At 44.3% G+C, this 26,751-nt stretch overlaps 1 protein-coding gene and 1 pseudogene across 2 annotated transcripts in view; both read left to right on the forward strand.

Annotated features, from left to right (window-relative positions):
* KCNH1 (potassium voltage-gated channel subfamily H member 1) overlaps positions 1-26,751 on the forward strand; it is a 358,999-nt gene that overhangs the window by 227,984 nt on the left and 104,264 nt on the right. For both annotated transcript variants that reach the window (XM_036912446.2, XM_036912447.2), the window contains exons 8-9: positions 18,981-19,180; positions 24,393-24,645. In XM_036912446.2, the coding sequence (XP_036768341.1) occupies positions 18,981-19,180; positions 24,393-24,645 (453 nt within the window). The remainder of the gene's footprint in view (positions 1-18,980; positions 19,181-24,392; positions 24,646-26,751) is intronic.
* On the forward strand, positions 3,431-4,917 carry LOC118925966 (putative acidic leucine-rich nuclear phosphoprotein 32 family member C; annotated as a pseudogene).

Consider the following 26,751-nt stretch of genomic DNA (forward strand, 5'->3'; position numbering starts at 1 on the left):
ATTTTTCCATTCTCATTTCTGATTCTGTTGATTTGTGTTGATTCTCTCTTTCTCTTAATAAGTTTGGCTAGAGGCTTATCTATTTTGTTTATTTTCTCAAATAATCAGCTCTTGGTTTCATTGATTTTTGCTATTGTTTTATTCTTCTCAATTTTGTTTATTTCTTCTCTGATCTTTATTATGTCCCTCCTTCTGCTGACTTTAGGCCTCATTTGTTCTTCTTTTTCCAGTTTCGATGATTGTGATGTTAGACTACTCATTTGGGATTGTTCTTCCTTCTTCAAGTGTGCCTGGATCACTATATACTTTCCTCTTAAGTCTGCTTTCGCTGCATCCCACAGAAGTTGGGGCTTTGTGTTGTTGTTGTCATTTGTTTCTATATATTCCTTGATCTCTATTTTAATTTGTTCGCTGATCCATTGATTATTTAGGAGCGTGTTGTTAAGCCTCCATGTGTTTGTGAGCCTTTTTGTTTTCTTTGTAGAATTTATTTCTAGTGTTATACCTTTGTGTTCTGAAAAGTTGGTTGGTAGAATTTCAATATTTTGGAGTTTGCTGAGGCTCTTTTTGTGGGCTAGTATGTGGTCTATTCTGGAGAATGTTCCATGTGCACTTGAGAAGAATGTATATCCTGTTGCTTTTGGATGTAGAGTTCTATAGATGTCTATTAGGTCCATCTGTTCTACTGTGTTGTTCAGTGCCTCGGTGTCCTTACTTATTTTCCGCCTGGTGGATCTATCCTTTGGGGTGAGTGGCATGTTCAAGTCTCCTAAAATGAATGCATTGCAGTCTGTTTCCCCCTTCATTCCTGTTAGTATTTGTTTCACATATGCTGTTGCTCCTGTGTTGGGTGCATATATATTTATAATGGTTATATCCTCTTGTTGGACTGAGCCCTTTATCATTATGTAGTGTCCTTCTTTATCTCTTGTTACTTTCTGTTTTGAAGTCTATTTTGTCTGATATTAGTACTGCAACCCCTGCTTTCTTCTCGCTGTTGTTTGCCTGAAATATGTTTTTCCATCCCTTGACTTTTAGTCTGTGCATGTCTTTGGGTTTGAGGTGAGTTTCTTGTAAGCAGCATATAGATGGGTCTTGCTTTTTTATCCATTCTGTTACTCTGTGTCTTTTGATTGGTGCATTCAACCCATTAACATTTAGGGTGACTATTGAAAGATATGTACTTATTGCCATTGCAGGCTTTAGATTCGTGGTTACCAAAGGTTCAAGGTTAGCCTCTTTAGTATCTTACTGCCTAACTTAGCTCGCTTATTGAGCTGTTATATACACTGTCTGGAGATTCTTTTCTTCTCTCCCTTCTTGTTCCTCCTCCTCGATTCTTCATATGTTGGGTGTTTTGTGCTGTGCTCTTTCTAGGAGTGCTCCCATCTAGAGCAGTCCCTGTAAAATGTTCTGTAGAGGTGGTTTGTGGAAAGCAAATTCCCTCAGCTTTTGTTTGTCTGGGAATTGTTTAATCCCACCGTCATATTTGAATGATAGTCGTGCTGGATACAGTATCCTTGGTTCAAGGCCCTTGTGTTTCATTGTATTAAATAAATCATGCCATTCTCTTCTGGCCTGTAGGGTTTCTGTCGAGAAGTCTGATGTTAGCCTGATGGGTTTTCCTTTATAGGTGACCTTTTTCTCTCTAGCTGCCTTTAAAACTCTTTCCTTGTCCTTGATCTTTGCGATTTTAATTATTATGTGTCTTGGTGTTGTCCTCCTTGGGTCTTTCTGTTGGGAGTTCTGTGTATTTCCGTGTTCTGTTCGATTATTTCCTCCCCCAGTTTGGGGAAGTTTTCAGCAATTATTTCTTCAAAGACACTTTCTATCCCTTTTTCTCTCTCTTCTTCTTCTGGAACCCCTATAATATGGATATTGTTCCTTTTGGATACGTCACACAGTTCTCTTAATATTGTCTCATTCCTGTAGATCCTTTTATCTCTCTCTATGTCAGCTTCTATGCGTTCCTGTTCTCTGGTTTCTATTCCATCAATGGCCTCTTGCATCTTATCCATTCTGCTTATAAATCCTTCCAGAGTTTGTTTCACTTCTGTAATCTCCTTTCTGGCATCTGTGATCTCCCTCCGGACTTCAGCCCTTAGCTCTTGCATATTTCTCTGCATCTCCGTCAGCATGTTTATGATTTTTATTTTGAATTCTTTTTCAGGAAGACTGGTTAGGTCTGTCTCCTTCTCTGGTGTTGTCTCTGTGATCTTTGTTTGCCTGTAATTTTGCCTTTTCATAATGATAGAGATAGTTTGCAGAGCTGGGACGAGTGACGGCTGGAAAAACTTCCCTTATTGTTGGTTTGTGGCCCTCCTCTCCTGGGAGAACAGCGACCTCTAGTGGCTTGTGCTGGGCAGCTGCGCGCAGACAGGGTTTCTGCTTCCTGCCCGGCTGCTATGGAGTTAATCTCTGCTGTTGCTGTGGGTGTGGCTTGCCTCAGCCGCTACTCTGATATGGTGGAGCTGCTTTGGAAGGGGAGTGGCCGGGAGGCTATTTATCTCCGTTTGGGGCCTCCGTGCTCCCTGCAGCCCAGGGGATTAGAGTGCCCAGAGATCCCCAGCTTCCCTGCTGCCAGACTAAGTGTCCTGGGACACTTCTGTCTGGTTTTTGGGTCCCTGTCCCTTTAAGACTTCCAAAAAGCACTCCCAACAACAACAACAACAAAAAGCCGCTTGGTTTTCTTTGTCCCCGGGCGCTGGCCTCAGGGACCCACTCAGCATTCTTGCTGCCCTGTTTCCCTAGTATCCAGGACCCCACGCATGCACTGTGTCTGCGCTCTGGCCCAGATGGCGGGGGCTGGGTGTTCGGCAGTCCTGGGCTCCGTCTCCCTCCCGCTCTGCCTGCTCTTCTCCCGCCGGGAGCTGGGGGGAGGGGCGCTCGGCTCCCGCGGGGCCGGGGCTTGTATCTTACCCCCTTCGCGAGGCGCTGGGTTCTCTCAGGTGTGGATGTGGTCTGGATGTTGTCCTGTGTCCTCTGGTCTCTATTCTAGGAAGAGTTGTCTTTGTTATATTTTCATAAATATATGTGGTTTTGGGAGGAGATTTCCGCTGCTCTACTGACGCCGTCATGTTGGCTCCACTGAAAATGTCATTTTTAAAAAGCTCTTTTGTTGATTTTAATTTTAAAAAATCACCTGGTTGAGGCTCATGGTCAGTAGTTCCAGATAGGTAGGGCCCACCTGATGACTGTTGATCACACGTAAGAGGTACTCGGGGAGCAGAGTGGAGAGGCTACATGTGATGGTTCTGGGGCGCTTCTGAAAGAGTTCTGCTTTGAGGTGGATATTGAATAACAATAACATAGCAACAACTGACATGTATGGAGTGTGTGCTGCGTTTGGGGATAGTTTAGTTAGCATCACATTCAATCCTTACCAGCATGTTTCTATAAGGCAGATGGTAGGTACTTCCCCTTTTTACAGATGAGGAAAGGGGAGCTCAGGGAGATCAACTGCTTTGCCAAAGTCACACAGGAGGTAGCAGAGCTGGTACTTGAGTCCTCAGTCAGTGTGACTCCAGAGCTCTGACTGCTATGATGTGTCAAATTAGTGGGAGAGAAGCAGCAGAGGCTCATGGTGTGGGGGATGGCAAGGGGATTATTCCCTACCTGACCGAAATCTTTGTAGGAGACAGGAATCTGGGCTTATAAGAAGTCCTCAAAGTTGATTACGGACATCACCATTAGGCTGGAAATTGTCTCTCTAGGAAGATAAGCAAAGCCAAGTTTGTATCATCATGAATAGACCTGGTATATAATCATCCACTTTGATTTTTCTTTCTAATTCCATAATCGTAATTCATGTCATAGTCATTTATTGGAGGTCAGAGGGACTTCAGATCCAATGCAGTTCCTGTTTCTTCTCCAAATCCCTCATTTGGCAGGTTTATTCATTCAAGGAAAGGCAGCAGAGTGTGAAACAGTGGTTCCCAGCTGGGGGTGAATCGGCCCGCTGAGGGACATAGGGCGATGTCTGGAGACATTTTTCATTGTCACAGCTGAGAGGTGCTGCTGGCATCAGTGGGTAGAGACCAGAGATTTGCTAAACATCCTAGAATACACAAGACAGCTTCCTACGACCTGCAGGGAGAAGCAGCCCCCGCGCCTAAGTGCAGTCAGTGCACACGGCAGCCAGGCGTGGCTGCAGCGAGGCGGTGCTGAGCTCCAGCCCCATCCTCTGGAGTTTCTCCTGCCAACAGGCCCCTTCCCGCTGCCCTTGCTCTCCCAGCTTTGCCCCGATGCGGAAAGTTAAGTTGAAAGAAGGGAGCTACTAGGAAAGTGTGGACATGAAGAGTAGGATCCATGTGGAGTTGTGGACCTGGACCCCAGCCCCTGTTGGAGAACCTGCCCTGGTCCATCACAAATCAAATGATGAGAAAAATCGAGGGCTTAACAACTGAGTTTGTAAAACCTGGAGTTCCTCAGTTTAATAAATGCAGGCTTGATTTCAGTTTCAAATCTCCCTACATTACCCAAACAGGAAAAGCTTGAGCTCAGTGACAATAGAATATCTGGAGGTCTGGACATGTGAGCAGAAAAATGTCCAAATCTCACACATCTGAACTTAGGTGGAAGTGAATGGAAGCCTATCAATACCTTGGAACCTTTGAAACGGTGGGAATGTCTCAAAGGCCTGGATCTGTTCCGCTGTGAGGCCACTAACCTGAGTGGCCGCTGAAGGTGCGCGTCCTGGCTCCTGTCCCAGCTGACCTGCCTGGGTGGCCGTGACTGAGCAGATGCAGAAGGCCCTGACTGGGCTGGGAGGTGGGTGATGTGGACCAAGAGCAGGGTGGTGAAGATGTAGAAGGGGAAGAGGATGAGGATGAAGTCAGTGGGGAGGAAGCATCTGGACATGATGGAGAAGGGGATGAAGACTGTGGGGATGAAGAAGAGGAAGAAAAGAGGGAGTGAGAAACAGGTGATGAAGGGGAGCATGGTCACGACCCCCATAACCAACAATAAAGGACTGCTTGTGTGGCTGGCAGCAGTTGAACAAATAAGGCAGCTGTGATACAAGCCCAGGACGTCCAGTCACCCAGAGAGCCAAAGAACAGTCCCTGTGGCGTTCCACCTCGGGACCGCCAGGCTTGGGGACTTCACCCCGACAAAGCCGTGAGTGTTGTTAGGTTCGTGTACCACTCTTGTTGTAACCTGGGTAGCTCTGACTGGTGAGTCAACCATTTGTGGCTACCAGTTACACCAAGGTTGTAGCAGCGCTTTTACTTTCTGTACCACAAAGCAGCTTCGTAAATGAAAATCTTAACATAAAGAAAAGACAGCTACCCGCAGCAAAGAGCTAGCTGGCCCCATATAGCTGTGCTGAGGCTGAGAAACCCTGGTGTAAAGGTTCAGGGCATGGACTTTCTATATCTGGACTGTCTGGGTTTGAATCCACCTCCATACTACTAGCTCTGTGGCCCTGGACAAGTTTCTTAACCTCTCTGTGGCCCATCTACAAATAAGACTGATGATAGTCCCTAATAGGACTACTGAGAAGTTTAAATGAGCCCATATGCGTGAAGCATCAGAACAGTATCTGGCACACAAGTAGATGCGTGTTTAGAGAAGTGTCTGGTGCACTAGCGGAGTGGATTCTGAAGCCAACCTGCCCGAGTGTGAATCCTCCGTCTGCCATTTACCACTCGTGCGACTTTGGGGCAAGTCACTTAAACATTATTGATTCAGATTATTCATCAGTAGAATGAAGATAATAACAGTATCTACCATTAAGATAAATCATGTATCAGAGTGGTTAGAACAATGCCTTGAATATCATAAAAGCTATGTTAGTACCATTTTTTTTTGTTAGTATTACTGGTATAATTATTCATTTATACATTCATTCAACAAATATTTGGGGCTCTTGTGCCCAAAGGGGTGAAGTCACTTGCTTTGCAGCTATTAGACAACAGAGTCAGGATTAGGTCCACTGACTCATGAAAGAAGGGTAGCCTTGTCCAGGGTACATTTACAACTCTGTCTACTTGGTGGCCTGTATAGAAGGGAGCTGGGGGACCTATCATTCTGGGTAAATATTACTTTGAAGGCAGTGTGGAGAGAGGCACTATGACCTACAGTGTCACTTAGCAACTAAATAACTCCAATTCTGTCTTGGAAAAACTAAGAGACGGGTGGTTGTTCCATGAGGAGAATCATCAGGTGCTGGAGGTGCTGAATCAGAGTTGTTAACAATGGAGAAAGTGATTTTACTTTCTTTCTATTATTATTATTGGAAAAGATATTTCTTTAAAAGGCACTGCGTGCAGTCGTTGTGCTGGCCCCGTTTAATTCACCATGGTGATGGCAGTGCTTTCTGAAAGTTTTTCTTTTTGAGATGTAGAAGACAAATAAAATTTGACCTTTGTGAGAACTCTGAATTTTAGGGGTAGACGTAACTGCTATTGGAAAATGAGCCCAGTTATGGCTCACACGCTTGTTTAAATGGCTTTAAAAACTACATGTTATTTTAAAGGGCTTTGGTAATTAGATTCTCCTCAATGAATCATATTAGAGAAATATAAACTTAGAGCTCTCATAAAGTAAAGCAAGACCTTGCAAACGTGCAAGCCAGGCTACCTTTAGCCAGTTACTGAGTGGTTGTCTCTGTGTAATCAAGAACTCAGCAAGCACAAAATAAGTAAAAGTAGAAAATTATTTGGAGACCTTTCCAACCTGCGTCTGACCTTTTGATTCATTTGTAGAAGTAATTGCCTGTGGAAATTGCTATGCTTTTATCTGTGGCGCTATTAAAACACTGGTTGAAACGAGGTGGCACAGACTGCATTGTTAATGGCTTACCATGGAGGGGGAGCTACTGTTTTATTCGACAGATGAGAAATAGCTGAAAATAACCTTCTGTCTCCCCTGTAAGAATTTTGCTTGTTAAGTGACATTCACCAACACGGCGGAGTTTGAGGCAGAGTTTCAATGTGGTATAGGAATTTGTGCTATTCTTAGCAGGTTTTAAATGAGAATTTTTCAGGCTTTTCTTGTTATAAAATAGGGAATGTATGAGCGTTTTTTAGTCTCTGATTTGGGGGGCACTTTCTGTGCCCAGGGCAATAGCTGAGGGGGAATGACGGCATAGTGCTGGCAGGAAACGCAGAGGGAGGGTCCCAGCCGCCAGGGTGTTGCCGGCCTGTAGGGTTGCTGTCACGTCCTCCCAACTTCCTTGCGGTCGTTCTGTCTGCTGGGAAGAGGTTAGCTGCCTTCACAGCCTCCTTGCACTTCCTCAGGCCCAGCGTCTGTTTTTCCCCATCTTGACCATCCTCGTCCCATGGAGGTGGGGCATTATCCTTAAAACTTACTGGGGAAATACTGAGGATCCATATGGTGTAAAGCAGTGCTTCTCAAACCTTAAAGTACCTCAACATCATCTGTAAAATTTGAAACAAATTCAAATTCGTGCACCTCACACTCAGAGATCCTGATCTAGCAGATCTGGGGTGGGTGGGAGAATTTGCCCTTCTACCGATTGCCCAAGTAATGTGGTGCTACTGGTTTGAGAACACACTTTGAGAAGCCCTTGTGTGATACTGTGATTTATAATAAGAAGTATCTATGTGGTCTTCATCTCCTTTCTGGCAGAACTCCTAAAAACCCTGGGAATTTCCTGTGATGAGTGCAACAAAGGTGGCTCTTGTTATGTTAATGTGGCGACTTTGGTAACCTTGTGATTAGCGGAATGGAACTTTCAGTACCACCCCACCCCACCCCACTCTAGCCCCCAGCCCCCAGACCTCCTGGGAGAAGAGAGGGACTGGAGACAGAACTCAGTCACTAATGGCAATGATTTACTCCGTTATGCCTATGTAATGAAACCTCCGTGAGGACTCAAAAGAGGAGGGTTTGGAGAACTTCCAGGTTGGTGAACCCTTGGAGATCTTGGGGGAGTGGTGCTCTTGGAGAGAGTGTGGAGGCCCTGCACCCTTTCCCCGTACTTGCCCTGCACATCTCTTCCATCTGGCTGTTATGGGGCTTGGAGAACTTTCAGGATGGTGAGCCAGATGGTTCCGTGTGCTGTGCCAGGCCCCAGACTCTGTGAGGCCGGAAGCTCCTTTGTTTGGGGACTTGCTCTGTGTATCTCTTCACCTGGCTGTTGATTCCTATCCTTGGTATCCTTTGTAATGAACCGGTAATCTAGTTAACCACTGTAGCAAATGAATCAAACCCTGTGAGGGGGTTTTAGGATCCTCTGATTTACAGCCAGTTGGTCAGAAGCACAAATGACAGCCTGCAGTTGAGTTTGGCGTCTGAAGTGAAGGGTGGTCTTGTGGGACTGAGCCCTGAGCCTGTGGAATCTGATTCCATCTCTGCGTGGATGGTGTCAGAATCAAGCTGAATTGTAGTTCACCCTCTTGGTGTTGGAGAAAAGGTGGTGGAATGTGGAAAAACCCCACTTTGTATTTGGGTTCAGAACCCTTATATAACTGAACCTGTGCACACTCCCTTCTTGGGACCGTCTCCTCAGTAGTCAGTCAACAGCACTTACTGAGCACCACTGAATGCAGAGGATGATGACCCTAAAATGCCTTCACCACAATTCCTGCATTCCAGAAAGTCTTCTATTTAAGGAAAAGCACAAGCCTACATATCACTGTAGGATTCAGCTCTATTCAAAGCCAAGAGCTGGACCGGAGTCCAGAGGCAATTGATGGAGGGATGTTAACACTGGGTGGTTAAGGAAAGGACACAGATAGATTTCAGATCCATCCCATGCTGCCACAGTAGTTGCCATTTCTCGTGTTAAGTCATTGGATCTTCACAAAAATCCTGGAGGTGGAGATGATGCTCCCCCTTTCATAAAGGAGGAAACTGAGGCTCTTATGACTTGATTAAGTGGCGGGGCAGTAATTCAAACCCAGGGTTCCTTTACTTCAATGCCCATTACTTTCACTACACCATTTGCTTCCCAGCCCAGCACATGACACACCTGAGTATTCAGTTAATATTTGTTGAATTAACACATCTGATGATTTAGTGAAGGAGTGTTTCCAGGAAATAACTCTAGAGATGGTCCTTAACCATCCTGCTATTATTATTGTTATTTATTGAGCATTTATTCTGTACCAGGTACTGTGATAAGCATTTTATATACATTATCCCACTTATTAAAAATAAAAAACAAGGTAATTATTACCTCCATTACATACAAGGAATGATTTAGAGAGGGTGGATGATTATCCTGAGGCCAGTAGTGGAATCAGGCTTCCAATTTGCATCTTTTTGTCTCCAAAGCACACAGTCTGTATTCTCCTGTGCCCACTGACCTGCTAGCAGAGCATGGAGTGATTACTTCTTTTTCTTCCTATTGTTAATTACCTATTTTTTCAACTAATCACAATGGATTTCAAGTCACAGGAAAAAAGATTTTAAAAGTTAGTTGCCAGTTACCATGCCAATATAAACATTAGCTTCACACCCACTCCATCATCATCACATTAAAATAAGCAAAAACCATAATAGCAGCAAAGACCAAAAATACTACATTGACAGAATTACACGTGTTGCTGTCATGCAGGCCAGATGAAATGGAATAAGGCTATGTCTAGTTCCCAGGCATTATTCCCTAAGCCTCTCGCTTCCCCCATGTCTACACTGGTTCTCGGGTCCTTCCTAATCCATGAAGAGCTTCATTCAGAATCACTAGTTAGTATTTCAGCTGATGTGTCTTAACTTCTTAGCAGGCATGGCTTTTGAAGGTTCCTTTGAAGACCTGTTTTTTGCATGATGAGCCTGGTTTTAAACATCTCTTCTGGACTCCAATATTTTCCTGTAATGATAAATAGATGATATACCCCTAAATAGATGATTTGCAAATATTTCCCTGTAATGGTAAATAACGATATACAATTAAAAGGCAATAGATGAGTCCATCTATGTAATTAAAAGATAATAGTCCCCATTCAGGCTAGTGTTCTAGATTACTGTCTTGATGAAATGCTGTCTGAGGTGTGTGTTCTTGACAGTTGACTCCAGAAAAATTAAATGAAAGAGGAGATAGCATTGAGGGTCTATGTTTCAGCTCAGTACTCTGGGTACTTTCACACAGTATCTCCTTTTGTCCACAGCCTGGGGAAGGGAGCAGGTGTTTTTAATTTTGTCAGGGTGACAGAAATGGAGGGAAAAAAAACAAGGTAATTTGCCTCTGGCCACAGAGCTCTAAGTGGTTGAGCTGGAGTTTGAACCTAGGATGAGATAATGCTGAAGACCTCTGTCTTTCTTCCCTTATAGATAATATTGTAGGTACAGAAGTCACTGGGTTCACCTGCCAGGATTTGCTGCGCTGCACTTAACATTGAAAACAGAAGGTTCGACTTCTGAGTTACTTCTCTGCCTTTGTAGACCCTACTCACTAGTGTCTTAGAAGTGAGACGGTGTCTCTGGACCCCTTTCAGCTCTCAATGCCAGTGTGGTGCGTGTTAATGACCTTTCTCTCAATCCCAGCAGTGTGGCCACATGACTAAATGAGCAGCTCACCCTGGTCAGATGGCCGGCTAGTGGGGAATTAAGGATCATAAGACTGGTGATTTTATTTTTAAGGGAAATTCACATAACAAGAGTCTTCATTTTTTTCTTAAAAAAAAATGAAATTAAGTCTCATTAAAATAACTAGCAGTAAGGTGTAATCATGATAGGTACTGAATTTCAGGCACTATGTGGTTTAAAAGCAGGGTTTGGAAAGGACTTCTACTTCCTCAGTTTTTCGTGTTACCTATGAGATTTGGGGGTTGCTGGGTAGCCAGGGCAGGAATAGAGCTGAAGGAAGGGGAGTCGGGACAGAGGGAGGAAGGAGAGAGAGAGAGAAAGAGAATATTGTGGTCTGTATTCAGAAAATGGGCTTTTTATAGATAAATAAATTTCCTTTTGATCTGTCTAAACCTACTTTAAAAAAAGAAACTGGTGAATAATTCAGCCAGCCTTGATCATGAACAGCAAACTAAAATCAACATTTCTGTCCATAGAGTTTGACAACATATTTTGAAATAAAGCCTGAATTTCAGTAGAACATTGAGAATCATAGTGCCATGCTTCTCAAAGTTCCTAATAACGGTATCACCTGGGAACTTCTTAGAAATGTTAATTCTCTGGGGCCCATTCAAGACCTACTGAATCAGAAGCTCTGGGGTTGAGGCCCCAAAACTATGTTAAGTGCCTCCAAGAGATTCTGATACATGCTGAAGTTTGAGAGTGGGCGATTTAGTGTAGTGTGGCACTGGAGTCAGAGAGGCCTTGAGTTCTGGCCTCACTGCATGCTAATTATCTGATCTTGGACTTTAATTTCCGTATCTGCTAAATTGTGATGATACCTACTTTGAGATAGTGTTGCTATTTGTCATTACTACACTGCTCTGAGCTCTTGGTTTTGGAGATCTGGAAACCATTTTTCAATTCTGTAGGGGTCACCTTGGGCCAAAGCCAGCAATTCCTAATTGCCTTTGTAAACCGTTTTAACATGAATGTTTTAAACATGGCTGACTGAACCCACACCCTTATGTCTGATCGCTCCTGTAAGCCCAGTAAAGCAACTGCAAAGAACAAGGTTCTTTTAGGACATAAATCCAGAATGAGAAGAGGGTAACAAAAATTTGAAAGCAGCGAGTGATTTGGCAGACCCAAGAGAGCTGAGTCCTAAGGTGACAGAGGGGAAATGTATAAAATAAATATGATTCACAGCAGAACTCCCCCCAAAATTCAAGCATTAGCGGCAATAAGTTCCATCAGAAGTGAGGGTAAAGGAGGGCTAAGAAAAGAGGGGCTAGTTGAAAATATGTTTAGGAAGCATTTAGATTCCCAGATATCTTCCTCCTTCTATGAAGCTGGTCCCAGTCCCTCCTCCACTCACAGAAACCTTGTTTATTCCTGAAAGTCTCTGGACTTGGGGACACCAGGGACAGTGGAAGGCAATGTACCCCATGAAAACAGGGCTTAAGGGAAAGTGTACTCACTGAATGTTGAGACCTGCAACCTCCTTACTTGATTCTTGAGTGCGGCCACATTCCCCAGACAGAAACTTCTCTCGGAACTCTTAAGAAATTTAAAAAGGCAATCTTAAAGTTGGTGACATCACAGACTCTTCAGTACTAACTTCAGCCAGGTCAATGCTATGGTGAATTGTCATAGTTGGCAATCCTCACTTACATACACAAAGCTTTTAATCAGTTTTCTAAATCCCCACTCTTAAATATCAACAGGTGTCTAAGGATTACCATATGTTTCTGATAGAAAAGGCAGAGATAGACACAAATAAATGAGGAAGCAGACCAAGCAGGAAGAAGGAAACTTAAAAATATATCTATCTTTGATATCCTCAGAAAGTAAGAGAAGATATTACATCAATGAAGCAAAACAGAATGCAGTTAAAAAGGAACATTGTGAGAGCAAAAATTCATAGAAATTAAAAGTATGATAACAAATGAAAATACATAAAAGGAATAGAAGATAAAAGCTGAGAAAATCTCCCATAAAGTGATAGAAAAGAGGAGAGAAAAATAAGAAAATAAGATGAATCCAGGAGTCCAACGCCTGAATAATAGATCTAGGTAAAAAGAATGGAAAATGAAGGGGAAGAGACCAGCAAAGAAAAGCCCAATAACTAGGTGAGGTGGTGGATGTTAACTAAAAATATTATTTCATTAATTTATCATTTCTCCATATATGCATATGTCAAATCATTGTGTTATATACCTTAATCTAATACAATGCTACATGTTAATTATATTTATGTCTTAAACTAATACAATGTCATATTTCAATTATATACCTTAAACTAATACAATATTTTATGTCAGTTATATCTCAAAACTGGAATAAAAGATGTGGACCAAGAGAATCTTTTACCAATATGACTTTGAAAACCTACCTCCATTTTTAAGAATTCTCTTTTCAGTTTTTTTGTTTTTCCCTGATGTGTCTCTTTCATCAATAGTTATTCCTGCTATGTATTCATTTGGCTCATACTTTATTTTTTTAGTCTTTTCTTTTTGTGTATTTGGCATAAAAGGGAAAGAAAAAGGTGTCAGAGAGTCAGTGTGGCTATATCCACATTAATCCATCTTCTGTGACCACCATATCCCATCATTGCCAAGTGGGGTTTCCAGGTGATAAAGGCAGCAAAAGCCTTATAACCATTTGCTGGGAATTAAGAGGACAGAAACAAACATAGGCTTGAGGGTAGAGTCTTCTTTAAATTCTGTTTTAACGTGTCTGCAATTCTGCATAGAACACAGCAAGTTTGGATAGACTCATAAACTACCAACAGAGGGCAATGATTTTTTAATTCTTAGAAAGAGGAAAAAGACTTGAATCAGTCCTTTCTTTATCTCTAAGCTTTGATGCACCTGCAGAACTGGCCTTTTTTTTTTTTTTTTTTACTTTTTCATTTGTCTTGAAATTTAGGAGTCAATTATGCCCTGCAAAGTTGTTTATTAGAAGTTGGGGTGCACTTCCCAACAAATAATTTTAGTGACCAGTTTCCTAGAGAAGCCCACAGGTCTGCTTACCCCACCAGTTATTAAGGGTTTGCTGGTGAAATTCTAACAGCTCTGCAGAAACTGTTCATCCAGAAAGCCAGAGGTGCAGTGTGAACACAGGGATGTGCCCTTCATTTCTTCACTTCCCTTTGGTAGCAGGCAGATTAGGTGCCCCTCAACATGGAGTACATGTCCCAAAGAGACAGGGTGAGAGAGGGGAGAGGAACATGGATGATGGCTCCAGAGACTTGGCTACCAAGGACCAGGGTGTTGGAGGGCAGGTTAACCATAAACACAGAAGAGCCAGGGGCTTAGCACCTGCTAAACACACTTCTTATTTCTAAAGCTCATCCCTTGAATGTCTCTTCTGTTCCACCAAAGATCCTAGGGGTTGAGCTACCTACCTTCTTTTATGTGGTCCTTAATTTGGTGCTTCTAACTAGGGTTTCCCTTCATCTTGGGCTTGCAGAATAGAATACTCTCTCAATTTCCCTTTTCCCCTGTCTTTTGAGAAATTGTGAAGAATTTTATTCCAAGTGATAAAAAAAAGCTGACTTGAAATGAAGTGTCCTTCATTTCATTATGCCGGCCCTTCCCGCACCCTGTCCCACGCTGCTGTCGCCACCCTGGGTGTTCACTCTTTCTCCCCTCTCCTCTCTGTCCTTTTCTTTCCTTTCTGATCTGCTGGAGGTAAGTTTAAAAAAAAAAAGGAAAACAAAAAAAAAGAGGAAGAGAAGGAGGAGGAGGAAGAAAAAGAAAAGAAATAACCCAAGAAAATTTCCTTGAAATGAGGGTCATAAATTTCCAGATTGAAAGGGTTTATTGAAAGCCTAGCACAACGAATGAAAACTGAACCACAGCAAAAGGTACATTATGAGTTTTCAGAAAACAGTGGAAAAAAGAGTTTCTCAAGAGAAAAAAACAGCTTCAGTATGAAGGATGAAGGGTCTGAATGCTTTTAATTCTCAACAGCAAGAGCAGACAATGGAGAAATACTTCCACAATTCTGAGAGAAACGATTTCTAAGCTGGTATTCTACACCCAGCCAAGCTATATTAATTGAGTATAAAAGTAAGCATTCGGTCTCTAAACTTTTGCTCCCATATACCCTTTCTCAGCAAATCATTAGAGGATATCTTCTACCAACAAAAAGAAGTAAACAAGAGGGCAGAAGACGTGAGATGCAGAATGAAGGGCTCTAACCTAAGTTAAGGGACTTGCCATCATGTTGGGGCTGAGCCATCCACACAGCTGACGGTGGAATGGTTCAGAAGCCTCCAGGAGAGATTTCTTTATAGAAATGGAACTGATAGGCTAGCTAATGTGAGGGGAAGAGGTCAATTCTCAGAGGTCAATGAATAACACCCAAACAGGAAATATCAGGACATAGGAATTTGAGCATGATTTGCAAAAATGGAGATCAATGGCCAAACAGTCAGGCAAAAATCCTTGAAAGTGGGAGTTACTGCAGAGCAGAAAAATGGGTGAAAAGAAAAAAAGGTGTGGGGACATTTAAAAAAAATTATTGGCCATTTAACTCCTTAAGCTGTGTGTATGAATAATGAATATAAAAATAAACACTAAATTTAAAAAAGGGAAACAAACTTGTGCCGCCCTAACCCCGCAAAGTCCATACAGTGATTTCTAATCAAGGGCCAGAGGAACACTATCTTATTTTTGGTAGGACCCAGAGCTCTTGCGGTGGGACTCAGAACTCTAAACCACTCAAAGAAAGAAAGAAACCAGCATTAGCCTTGGGGCTGGGAAAGGTCTTTTTCCTTCTTTCCCTCCCGAATGGACCCAGCTGATCCACATGTAGAGCCATCCACGGCATCCTCTGCATTGTGAGGTTCAGCCGTGGTAATTCACTGATAATACAATCTCCCTCATCCTCCCCATGCCACACTCAAATATCCATTTAAGTGATAGCCGTACTTTTATGCTTCTCTCCTAGGTTGTATTTGGGGGCATAATATATAGATAACAATAAATGAAATGTATGCACAAAAAACATATAACCTCACTTCACATAAAAATGAGAGGAGGGACATTGAGGGCAGGAACATTTTTAATAATAATAATATTTCTTAATAGTAATAATTGAATAGGGCCTTTCTGAGGACACTTCACCTTCCAGAGTACCTCAGAAGCAGGCTGAGTCAGGAGCAGCCCTGAGGCATACATGACAGGTGGTAACACCACCTTAGCTGTCTGACCAGCACACCAGCGTCTCAGACCTGGGCCTGGTTCTCAGATCATGAGCAAAAGAGTTCTTGATGTAACTATTTTTTAAGCTTAAGATTAATTTTCTGGCAGCCATCCTGGGAAAGGCACTTTTAATCTTCATGCATGACCTGTGGGGACCAGAAAACAGCAGAGGCCCCATATAGGGTTGTTGAGTTTGAGTCAGACTCCCTAGGAAAGAGGCAGCCAGCGCAGGCACCGGGAGGCAGGTTCTGAGCGTTGTCGGTGACATTCCTGGGGTGGAGGCAGTAGTCTGACCATTTTGAGTTTGAGTCATTTATGAGCTCAGATGAGCCGTGTCTGCATTATTCAGACTTTGACCACTTTAACATTTCATCTGGCTTCTTTTGTTCAGCTTGAAACTACTCCTGGTACCTTTCTAGAACTGGCAGTACTCTTCCAAGCCTTATTTATGACTCTCTTCAGGTGGATTTGCATATTCAATTTTGAGGCAGCCGTGTCCAGAACTGCTGACACACCACGATGGGGACTTCATTCCCTTACCTCTGGACCATTCCTTTCTGTCTTATCTTGTCCTGCCCTTAGTCATCAGCTAAGCCTGGGTAAGATTATTTGAAAGAAATTTTTATGGCATGTCCATACTGTAGGATAGTATTCAATGATAAAAAGGAATGACCTATTGATACACGCAAGACTTGGATGCGTCTTAAGGCTGTTTCGCCAAGTGGAAAAACCAATGTCAAACGGTCACATGTAGTATGATTCATTTACACAATGTTCTTGAAATGACATGACTGCAAAAAAAGAGAAGAGATTAGCGGTTGCCAGGGGGCAGTGAGTGTAAAGACATAGCAAATGGAAGACTTCTGTGGTGATGTAATAGTTCTGTATTTTGAAAGTGGTGCTAGTTATAGGAAATATACATAAATTGATACAAAATAATACATATACTTTACAGCAGTGAAAGTCTTCTGGTTTTGATATTGTGCTCTAGTTATGTAAAATGTAACCAGAGGGGAAACTGGGTAAAGGGTATACAAAATCTTTATTTTGTATATATAGCCTGTACAGTCTTTATAGTTTTTCATGAATTTCAAAATAAAATGTTATTTTTCTTAAAAAAAAAAGAGGAATAGACTATCAATACATGCAACATGGATGAATCTCAAAGTAATTATGCTGAATGGAAGAAACTAGTCAAAAAGAATACAAAAGAAAATATATAACTTGGACTACCTCAAAACTAAAAACTTTTGTGCCACAAGCAATATCATCCAGAAAGTGAGAAGACAACCCACAGGCTGTGAGAAAGCATTTACAAATTTTATATCTAATAAAGGATCTGTAACCAGAATATATAAAGAATGCTTATAACTCAATAATAAAGACAAATAACCAAACTGAAAAATGGGCAAAAGGTTTGGGTGGATATTTCTCCAAAAAAGATATATGAATGGCTAATAAGCATATGAAAACATCATAACCATCTGGAAAATGCACAGCAAATGTATATGAGATAGCAGCTCATACTCACTAGGATGGCAATAATCAAAAAGCTAATAACAAGTGTTGATAAGATGAAGATATTTGGAACTCTCATACATCACTGGTAGGAATGGTGCTGCTACTTTGAAAAACAATTTGGCAGTTCCTCAATACATAAGGCATTGTTACACATGACTCAGCAATTCCGCTCCTTAGGTATATACCCCAAAGAATTGAAAACATGTTCATGTAGATACTTGTACATGAGTGTTTGTGGCAGCTTTATTCACAATAGCTAAAGAGTAGAAACAACTCAAATGCCCATGAACTGATGAATGGATAAATGAAATGTGGAATATCCATACAGTGGAATATTATTCAACAATAAAAAGAAATGAAGTAGTGACACCTGCTACAACATGGATGAACCTTGAAAACATTGCATTAAGTGACAGAAGCTAGCCACAGAGGGCAACATATTGTATGATTTAATTTATATGAAATATCCAGGGTAGGCAAACTTATGGTGACAGAAAACATCAGTGGTTGCTTGGGAATGGAAGGCTGGAAAGTAGGGAGAGGTAGGAGGGAGGGATTATAAAGGGACATGACAGACCTTTTGGAGGAGATAGAGATGTTCACTAACTTGACTGATGGTTTTATAGGTGTATAAATAAGTCAAAGCTAATCAAATTGTACACTTTAAACATGTGTAGTTTATTATGTATCAGTAATACTTAAATTTTTTTTAAAAGCCAGAGCAAAAATATGTATGACATTTATTGATTTGACACACATTTATTGGGTACTAGCATTGTGTTAGATCCCGGGATACAATGCAAAGAGAAGATGGATCCTCTCCTGTCATTGCACATGCAAAGAAAGAAGTGTGTGATTGCAAAATGGTATATATAATCTGAGCTCTGTAGAAATATGCCTGGGGAGTTGGTCACCTTTATAGGGAGGCTGCTTGGAAGTTGTAGCATTGAGCTCAACATTCAAGGGCAAATGGGAGTTAGAGATTGAAGGTGGGGTTTTGTGATGGCATAATAAGCCTCCTTCATGACACTAAGTGTAGAGAGAGAAGTAGGAGCATAGAGTACATACATATTATATACCTCAGAAGTGACTTGATTTTATTCTCACCTATCAAAGTCATGCTTTCTTCCCTAGGAGCCACATCACAGTGTAGTTTCTTCCCTAGGAGCCACATCACAGTGTAGTGCATGTGCCATGACTTAAGCGCAAAGCATTGCTCTTGGCAGACTTGCTATCATTTAACTATTTGTGATCACGTATTCAAGGGTTGGCCTTCTGCTACATTATTTGCTGTGGGAGGGCCAGGACTGAGTGTCTTTTTCACCATCCCATTCCCAGCAGGTAGAGTAGTGTAGGCCACATAGCAGACTTGATAGATGACTTGCTGAGAGGTTTCGATTTGGGCTGGTAGGGAGTGTGTAGTAATACATTTGACTGGTGGCCTCAGGCATGGCTCAGACTTTGTGGCAAGAGGTATAAAGTGAAGCAGTCCAGCCACCCCCACCCCCACTGCAATCTGTCCCTAGCTCTGGCCAGCTCCTGTCCACCCTAGCCCTGCCTCCCACATGTTTGACCTAGTGGCCTGGTGTTAGGAGGATCTTTCTTTGCATCCACTCCCAGATGCCCCTGGGGTGAGGCTCTCCTGACAAGATCAGGACAGACTGCCCTGTGGAGGGCAGCTCTGCCCCATTGGCCTGCTCTGGGCAAGTTGGGCATTCTTGGACCCTGCTTCTGGGACCACTCAGGTGTAATTTCTTCTCTTCCTGCCTCTAGCACTTCTTTACGCCACCATCTTTGGGAATGTGACAACCATTTTCCAGCAGATGTACGCCAACACCAACAGGTACCATGAGATGCTCAACAGCGTCCGGGACTTTCTGAAGCTCTACCAGGTGCCGAAGGGATTGAGTGAGCGAGTCATGGATTATATCGTGTCCACCTGGTCCATGTCCAGAGGCATCGACACAGAGAAGGTAAGGAGGGCAGCGAGCTCAGGTAAAGTACTTGTGCCTGTCGGCTCTCCCAGGAAGAGCTGAGACTCTCCAAGGGCCGTAGTTCTCAAACCTACCTGTGTATCACAATTCGCCTGGGCAGTTTCGGGTTCCCAGGTCCTACCTCCAGAGACTTTGACAACTTCCAAATCAGCCTTGTTTAAGGACTGCAATTAAGAGCCATTATTTAAGAAATTGGCAAGGCAGGATGTGTCTCCTGGAGAAGAGTAGAACTGAAAGTCTCTTAAGATAGAATTTCCAAACTTGTATGAGGCTAAGAATCAGGACCACCTGGAGCGAGGTGATTGCATTACTGATATTCCTTTTGCCTCAGTCTCTGAGGTGACACAGCTCTGCTGTTGATCCTGTCTTTATTCAAACATTTGAGATTTTGTTCATCATAGATTTTTTGCATGAATTTTGATTTAAAATATTGTACTAAACTGTGATTTATCTTGATTACTGAGTTTTTAGCATCCCCTTCAGTTTTGTGCCCAGGGCTGTTTCCTCATTCCAGTCTTGGCCCTGATAAGAACCCTATGTGGTCATGAAAAACAGATTCCTAGCCTTCATCCCAAATCGATGGAATCAGAATTTTGATGTGGCTGGAATGATGGAGGGGCTGTAAATCTGCATTTTTAACAAGTGCCCAGGTGATCCTATTTCATCAGATAAGTCTGGGAAACACAGATCAAGGGCTTGACCAGTTGGCTTGAGCAGACCATCCATTAGGCACCTCACTAGGTATCAGTTCCCACCTGTAAAATGGAAATAGCTCTTGTTCTCTGAGGTGCATTAGTCTACATGCATTTATTTCAGTAAAGTGAAAAAAATTTGGTAGTACTGGGAACAATAGAGAAAAGATATAGTGGTCTTCCTTATTTCATTTGTGAATTATCTCCTTGCATATTTTCTGTAAGCAAATATGTAATCCTAGGACAGTTTTGTTCTGCTCAGTCTTCCCAACTGCACTTTTTGAGTCACCAATCTGTTAGTACTCAGGGTTTACTGATTCCTTTCATTGTTAGAATGAGGAAAACAGAAATAACACTTGTGCAAAAATACCTTATGACACATTCATAGTCAAATTCAACTGGCTTTGGACCAGCTGTCCATGCTCTTAGTCTTCCTCCATTAGAATAGTCAGTTGAGAGTTGACAGTTTACAAGGAACAATTGAACTAAACTGAACTGATCCCAACTTAAAAGGAGCAATACTTTGGTTTTATTGAATATCTGCCACAGTAACAACAATAACATAGTAACAACACCATCACAGCACTAGCTGCCATTCCTTGAATGCACGTTAAGAAAAAATTATTTGTAACATTTCTCCGTGAGCCTGGCCCTGCATTTAGGCTTCATTTAGGCTTCTCAACAACTCTGGGAGGGAGCCACTATTATTTCTGTTGAAGGGATGAGGACCCAGAGGCCTAATTAATTTTCTTAACTGTCCCTGGTCACAGAGTTAAGAATGGCAGAGCCAGAATTTGAACCTAGTTTTGTCTGACTTCAAAGCTTGTGCTTTTCCTAGTATCTTTTTTTTTTTTAAGTTTAAAACGTGTACTAGGGGGAAGGAGGACAAGCCCAGGTGGAGCTGCCCTCGTTTCTCAGACAGGCAGGGCATCAGTAGGGTGGGGCTTAGTCCGTGGTTTTGCCAACACCCTGCCTGGCCTGCACCTGTTATTTCTGCCCTGCTCTCTCAAGGCCAGTAGCCTCTGTGGGTGCCTGGCAGGTGGTGGAGCAGAAAGGAACTTTGCTCTTTCAGCCCTGGGGCTCCTTTCCACAGGGGCCAGGATGCCTTTGTAAACCTGGTCTCTGGAGAGCAGTGCTTCCCGCTCTTTCTGCAGGGCTGTCTGCAGTGACACAGTCACAGCACCATCAGCATTCGCCTGACTGCTTCCTCACTTCCCTGGAGGGCTTTGGGATTTGCCCCAGGTCTTCATCTGCACAGAAGAGGGAATGTGCTGTGGCAACTCACTCCCAGCCTGGCCTGAGGTGGCTGCTTGTCCTGGCAGGGGCATGTAGCCGACAGTCATCGGGGAGCGAGCCAGTCCAGGGTTCCTGCCTCTCCCTGGTTCCCCTCCCGTCTCACTGGGTCGGAATGGTCAGTGAGGACCAAGAAAGCGGTGGTGGGTGGGGTGTGGAAGAGGCAGGGGATTGGTTAGCACTGAGCTCCTCCAGTTTTACCAGGAATTAGCTGGTGGCTCTGAGCGTGTTTCTTGTCCCCCTGAGCTGCAGTTTCCATGTCTGTGACACATGAAAACTAGATGACTTTTAATATTGAGGCTGACCTATAAGGCCCTTTCAGCCATGACCTTCCCGGTTTCCAAGCCTCGCTCAGGTGGGCCGGCTGCTCTGCTGCCGTAGGGCCCGCCGTGAGAGCCACATGCCCGGAGCACTTGAGTGCACCAGGCATGGCACCGAGACTTCCCGCACAGCCGCTCAGGGAATCCTCGGGAGAATTCTATACTCAGGCTCCAAAATGAAGAGCTGGGGAAAGAAGCCAGGTGTCGCTTCAAGTCCCCATGGCTGGCAAGCGTTAAAGCCAGGAACTGAGCCCAGATCTGCCTGATCCCAGAGCCTGTTCTCCCTGCCATGCTCTGGCCGCCCAGCCTGGGGAGGCCCCACCAGCCTCCGTGGTCACTTCTGCCTGTGGCCTGAGAGGCCCTCAGGACCAGCAGGGGTGATCTCTCCTCAGAACCAAGCAGAAGAAAGGAAAGTGGCCCGGGAAGGGGTCTCAGGCCGAAATCCTCCCTCAGAGACAGGAGTCTGGGGCTCCCACCCCACCCAGTGTGGAACCAGCAGGATGGCGGAGATACCCTGAGGGTCCCTGCATTCTCCGCAGGGCCCCCTGCTCTCTGGCTCCAGGAACAGCGTCCGTGAATAAAACATGCCACAGCTTCAGCCACTAGCAGCCTCTGCCATCAAAACCCCACCCAGGGGAACCTAACATTTAAAGGTGAACTCACCTGGGAAATAAATCTTCGTTTCGAACTGCTGGGCACGCTTTTGACGCGACATGCCCCCTCCCTGGTGTTCTGCTTGGGGAGAAGCAGATCCTAATTAAATGTGCATTTCTACAGGAGTCTTGTTGTCACGGAGCCCAAAGGAGGGAAATGCCAAGTAGCCAGGGCTCTGCCGAAGCCTCCATCGACTATCTGAAGTTTCCTCTGCCTCTGTCAGTCCGCCACCCCCTCGCCCAGAGAGCTCGCTTCCCCAGCAGCCTGCACCTGCAGGGCAAGAATGAAGGGCACAGAGAGGGGAGCAGCTTTTACCGAGTCCCTAGCTGGGGCCTATATGTCCCGCGGAAGTGTACTGGCGGATGTAATTTCATTTATTTCTCATAACGCAGTGTTAGTAGAGTGCCCTTTCACAGGCGAAACCGAAGTGTAGAGCAGTTAAATGACTTGGAGGGAAGGAGCCGGGATTTCAACTCCTCTGCCTCCTCTTCCAGGGCCACACCTTCGTACAGAGCCCAGGGGGCACCTGAGAGGGGTGGGATATGAGCAGAGGTACAAGGGCCAAGGTGAGATTTGATCTGAGTTTTGGAGGAAGCTGAGGGACTTCTGAACCCAAGATGAGCTCCAGACATAGAGGCAAATGGCCTGTGCTAAGAAAGAGAGGCAGGGGTGGGGAAATAATCAGTGTCCCAAGGAAATGTCTTCATGAGCACATTTGATTTTATACCCCCAGGCTAGGATGGGAGAAAGGATTATTTAGGGAACACTCCTAATTTCTCTAGAAAAGTCCACTTGAAGGTGTCCTAGTGTGTTGCTTAATACTTGCTATGCAAGGGGCCCCATAATAGTTTCTTGTAAAAATGTAGTGCAGAGAAATATTTCTCCCCCCTAGAAAAGCTGAGAAATGTTTATTTCTTCAAAGGATGAGAGCTGCACAGCCTCTTACGGTTCCCATTTTGCTTTGAGTTCCTAGATGCTCAGAGTCAAATTACCAGCATTTGCCATTTGTTCTGGGCAGCCACCTGGTATGGATAGGTTAGTATCTAAACTAGATCTGGGGTCAGACTACCTAGTTTGGGCGCTCAGCACTGTCAAATTCTGGCTCTGCGACTTTGGGTATCTTCCCTGTGCCTCAGTTTCCTCATCTGTAGAACGGGACACTAATAGCACTTATTTCATAGGGTTTATGTGAGAATTGAATTACCTAATGTTCATAAACCTTAAAACTGCAAAATCCCTGACTTTCCCTCTTCCTTCCTTCTTTATTGGTCTCCTTGGCACTTACCAATACGTTTTACTGTTTTGCCTATTATTTGTCTCCTTGAACTAGGTGGGAAGTTACCTGAGGGCAGGGATTTCATGTATTTTGTTTACTGCTGCATCCTCAGACCCTAGACTACCTCCTGGCATACGCTAAGGTGCTTGATGAATAAGTATGAAATGAATGAACGAATAAAATATTACTTTATATCTCTCCTTAAATCACACCCATATTCAGTCCATCAGCAGATCATGTCAACTCTTCAAATATATCCTGAATTTGACTGCTTGTCACTGGCTCCCCTCCCAGCATCACAGTGCAAGGTCCCCTCCCCTCTCACCTGGACACTCGCAGGAGTGACCTAACTCAATTCCTTGGCTGGGCTCTTGCTGTCCTACAGTCGGGACACTCTAACTCCACTGTGTAACTGCAATGACCCTCTTAAAACATAGGTCAGGTCCCATCTTTCCCATGCTTGGAATCCTCCGATGTGTCCCCATCACACTCAGAATAAAATCAAAGGCTTTTCATAAGCTAAGAGTCTCTCCACACACTCTGTTTGGCATTCTCCCGAAACCTCATCTCCCGCCCCTTTCCCCTCATTCACATTGGTCTTATTGGTCAGCTTCCTTCACAGCCTTTGCTTTACTGCTGGAATGCTCTTTCAGTGACAGAAGTTTAAATGTCACCTCCTCCCAGAGGCCTTCCATGACCACCTAGAGCCCCGTGCATTCCCAAACCCGCCTCTCAGGCGCCTCTTCTGAACATTCCGCACAGACTTCCGTGTTCACTGCTGTCTCTCCCGCTAGAGTGTAAGCTCCGAGAGGCGGATGCTGTGGTTGTCTTGTCCACCAGTACTGTGACAAGGGCAGTCTAGCCTCGCGGGGGTTGCTTCTGTCCTTGGGTGCTGAGGGGCAAGGGCCGGAGGCCACAGGGAGGACCCTGACTCTGCTTCTTCCCGCCCCGGCCAGGTCCTGCAGATCTGCCCCAAGGACATGAGAGCCGACATCTGCGTGCACCTGAACCGCAAGGTGTTCAAGGAGCACCCGGCTTTCCGGCTGGCCAGCGACGGCTGCCTGCGGGCTCTGGCCATGGAGTTCCAGACGGTGCACTGCGCCCCGGGGGACCTCATCTACCATGCAGGAGAGAGCGTTGACAGCCTCTGCTTTGTGGTTTCCGGCTCCCTGGAGGTGATCCAGGATGACGAGGTGGTGGCCATCCTAGGTAGGTGCACCTTCTGGTGCCTGGCACTGGCTTAGCTACTGGGCAGCCCAGTGCTGCAGCCACCTTCAGCCAGAGGTTGATCCAGAGGGCAAGGCCAGGGGATAGACCTAGCCACCTATCCAACAAATATTTGCATGCCTGTTTTCAGCCAGTCACCATCTGCAATGCAGGGTATTTCAATAACAAAAATGGGTTTTGTCCTTAAGGTGCTCCCAGTCTATTGGGGGAGATGAATGAATAAGCAGACATTTGCAATCAGTAGAAGGGGCATCTAACCCAGTATTCAAGTGTTGGGGATGGCTTCCAGGAAGAAATGAGACCTAAGCTGAAACCTAAAGACTGAGAATAAGTTTGCATGGAGAGGAGAGGGACAGAGGAGTATTCTAAGCAGGGAGAAAGCATGCATCAAATCCCTGCAGAGGGAGGCAGACAGTGATTCATCTGTAGAACTGCAAGTGCTTCAGGGCAGCTGGGGCACAGAGAACACAAAGGATCATTGTGTGAAATGAAGATGGAGGTTGCTGAGCCTGGGCAGGTCCTGGCAGGCTCTGGAAGCCACGTTAAGGGACTTGGAATTTATCTGGAGGAGCCGTGAAGGGTTCAAAGCAGGATAGTGAAATGGCCAGATTTGTACTTTAGAGAGATGACTGCAGTCGCAGCTTGGAGAATGGATTGAAAGAGAAGTCCAGGGCAGGGAAATGAGGTCGGACACCTGTTATCTAGGGGCAAGTTGATGGTGCCCTGAACCAACGTCTGTGGTGGGCAGATGGAGTTGACATATTTAAGAAGTAGCATCAATAGAACCTATGAGAGATGTGCTGTGGGGGAAAGGAAGGGTCAGTGAGGACGGCAAGATTTCTCACTCGGATAACAGGGAAACCGACATGCTATGCGCTGTCATAGGGAACATGGGAGGAAGAGCAGGGACATGGGGACAGGTTGGTGCTTGGCATTTGGGGCAGCAATGGCTTTTGAGAGATTCTTCTGATTGCCAGGGTAGCTATAGAACTACTCTTTATTGGGGGCTTGTCTTTCTCTCTGAGAGACAAGCCATCATACTAATAGCCATCATTTATAGTCATCTATTCTGTGCCAGGCATTTTACACGCAGATTCTCATTTAATTCTTACAGTAACCCTATGAAGTGATTTTCTTGTCCCCATTTTATAGATGAGACAAAGAGAGCTCAGAGAGGTTAGGGAAATTTCTGAAAGTGTCACAGCTGATAAGGTTCATGGGGCCAACATCCTGGAGTCCCTCTGACACCAAAATCTTGGCTCTGACCCATTGGACAATACTGCAGTCCTAATGACAATTTATGCAGTTTCCAGGCCCATTAAACTGCCAGGAACTGCTGGACATTATAGATGTATTTTATCTTTCACATATGATTTCTCAGTATCTAAGGCAGGTGGAGATTAAGTTAGAATTGAGGTTCAGACTAAGTTTCCAGATAGTGTTTTTTTTTAAAAAGCACAAACCTTGTTCCTGCTTCACTTCAGCGTGCGTGATACATAGCCCTCCTCTTGCTCCGCTGGTCCCAAGCTAGCTTGTCCTCTTGATTATATTTTGCTCAGGTTAACCCAAGGATGATGTATATTCCTTCAGCATGTGCTGGCAGGTGGTCAGAGGGAGGTTGGGATAGGGACTGGCTGGGGGATGGAGGCTGAAAGTGTCTGCTCAAATCAGTGTTCTGGATTCCTGGTGTCCACTGAACTCTGCAGCCAGGGTTATTCTGTCCTTTGCCTTCCTCATCCACAGAGATGTGAGATTTGGCTGTGTATAAGGAACAGAACCCATGGAGAGTCCAGTCACCTTTTAGTATAGCTGCAGGAAGCGACATTTATCTCTACATCAATACTCATCAGTGTTCTTGATAAAGAGGACTTTCTAAGTTAGTAGCTATAGGGATATTTGTCTGGGTAAGAAGTGTAACTGCTGACTAGTGAGCTCTCCCTTGAATTTGCATTTGACTTTGAATCGATCCATTGGTGTAGGGCATCTTTCACTGACACCTGCAGCAATAACTCCCCATATGCCTTCCAAGAAACCTAGCCTGGTGACCGGCGCCATCCCCTTATGTACTTGGGCCCAGGACATCCGTTA

This window comes from Manis pentadactyla, chromosome 9 (assembly GCF_030020395.1).
Source record: "Manis pentadactyla isolate mManPen7 chromosome 9, mManPen7.hap1, whole genome shotgun sequence".
Classification (NCBI taxonomy): Eukaryota; Metazoa; Chordata; class Mammalia; order Pholidota; family Manidae; genus Manis; species Manis pentadactyla.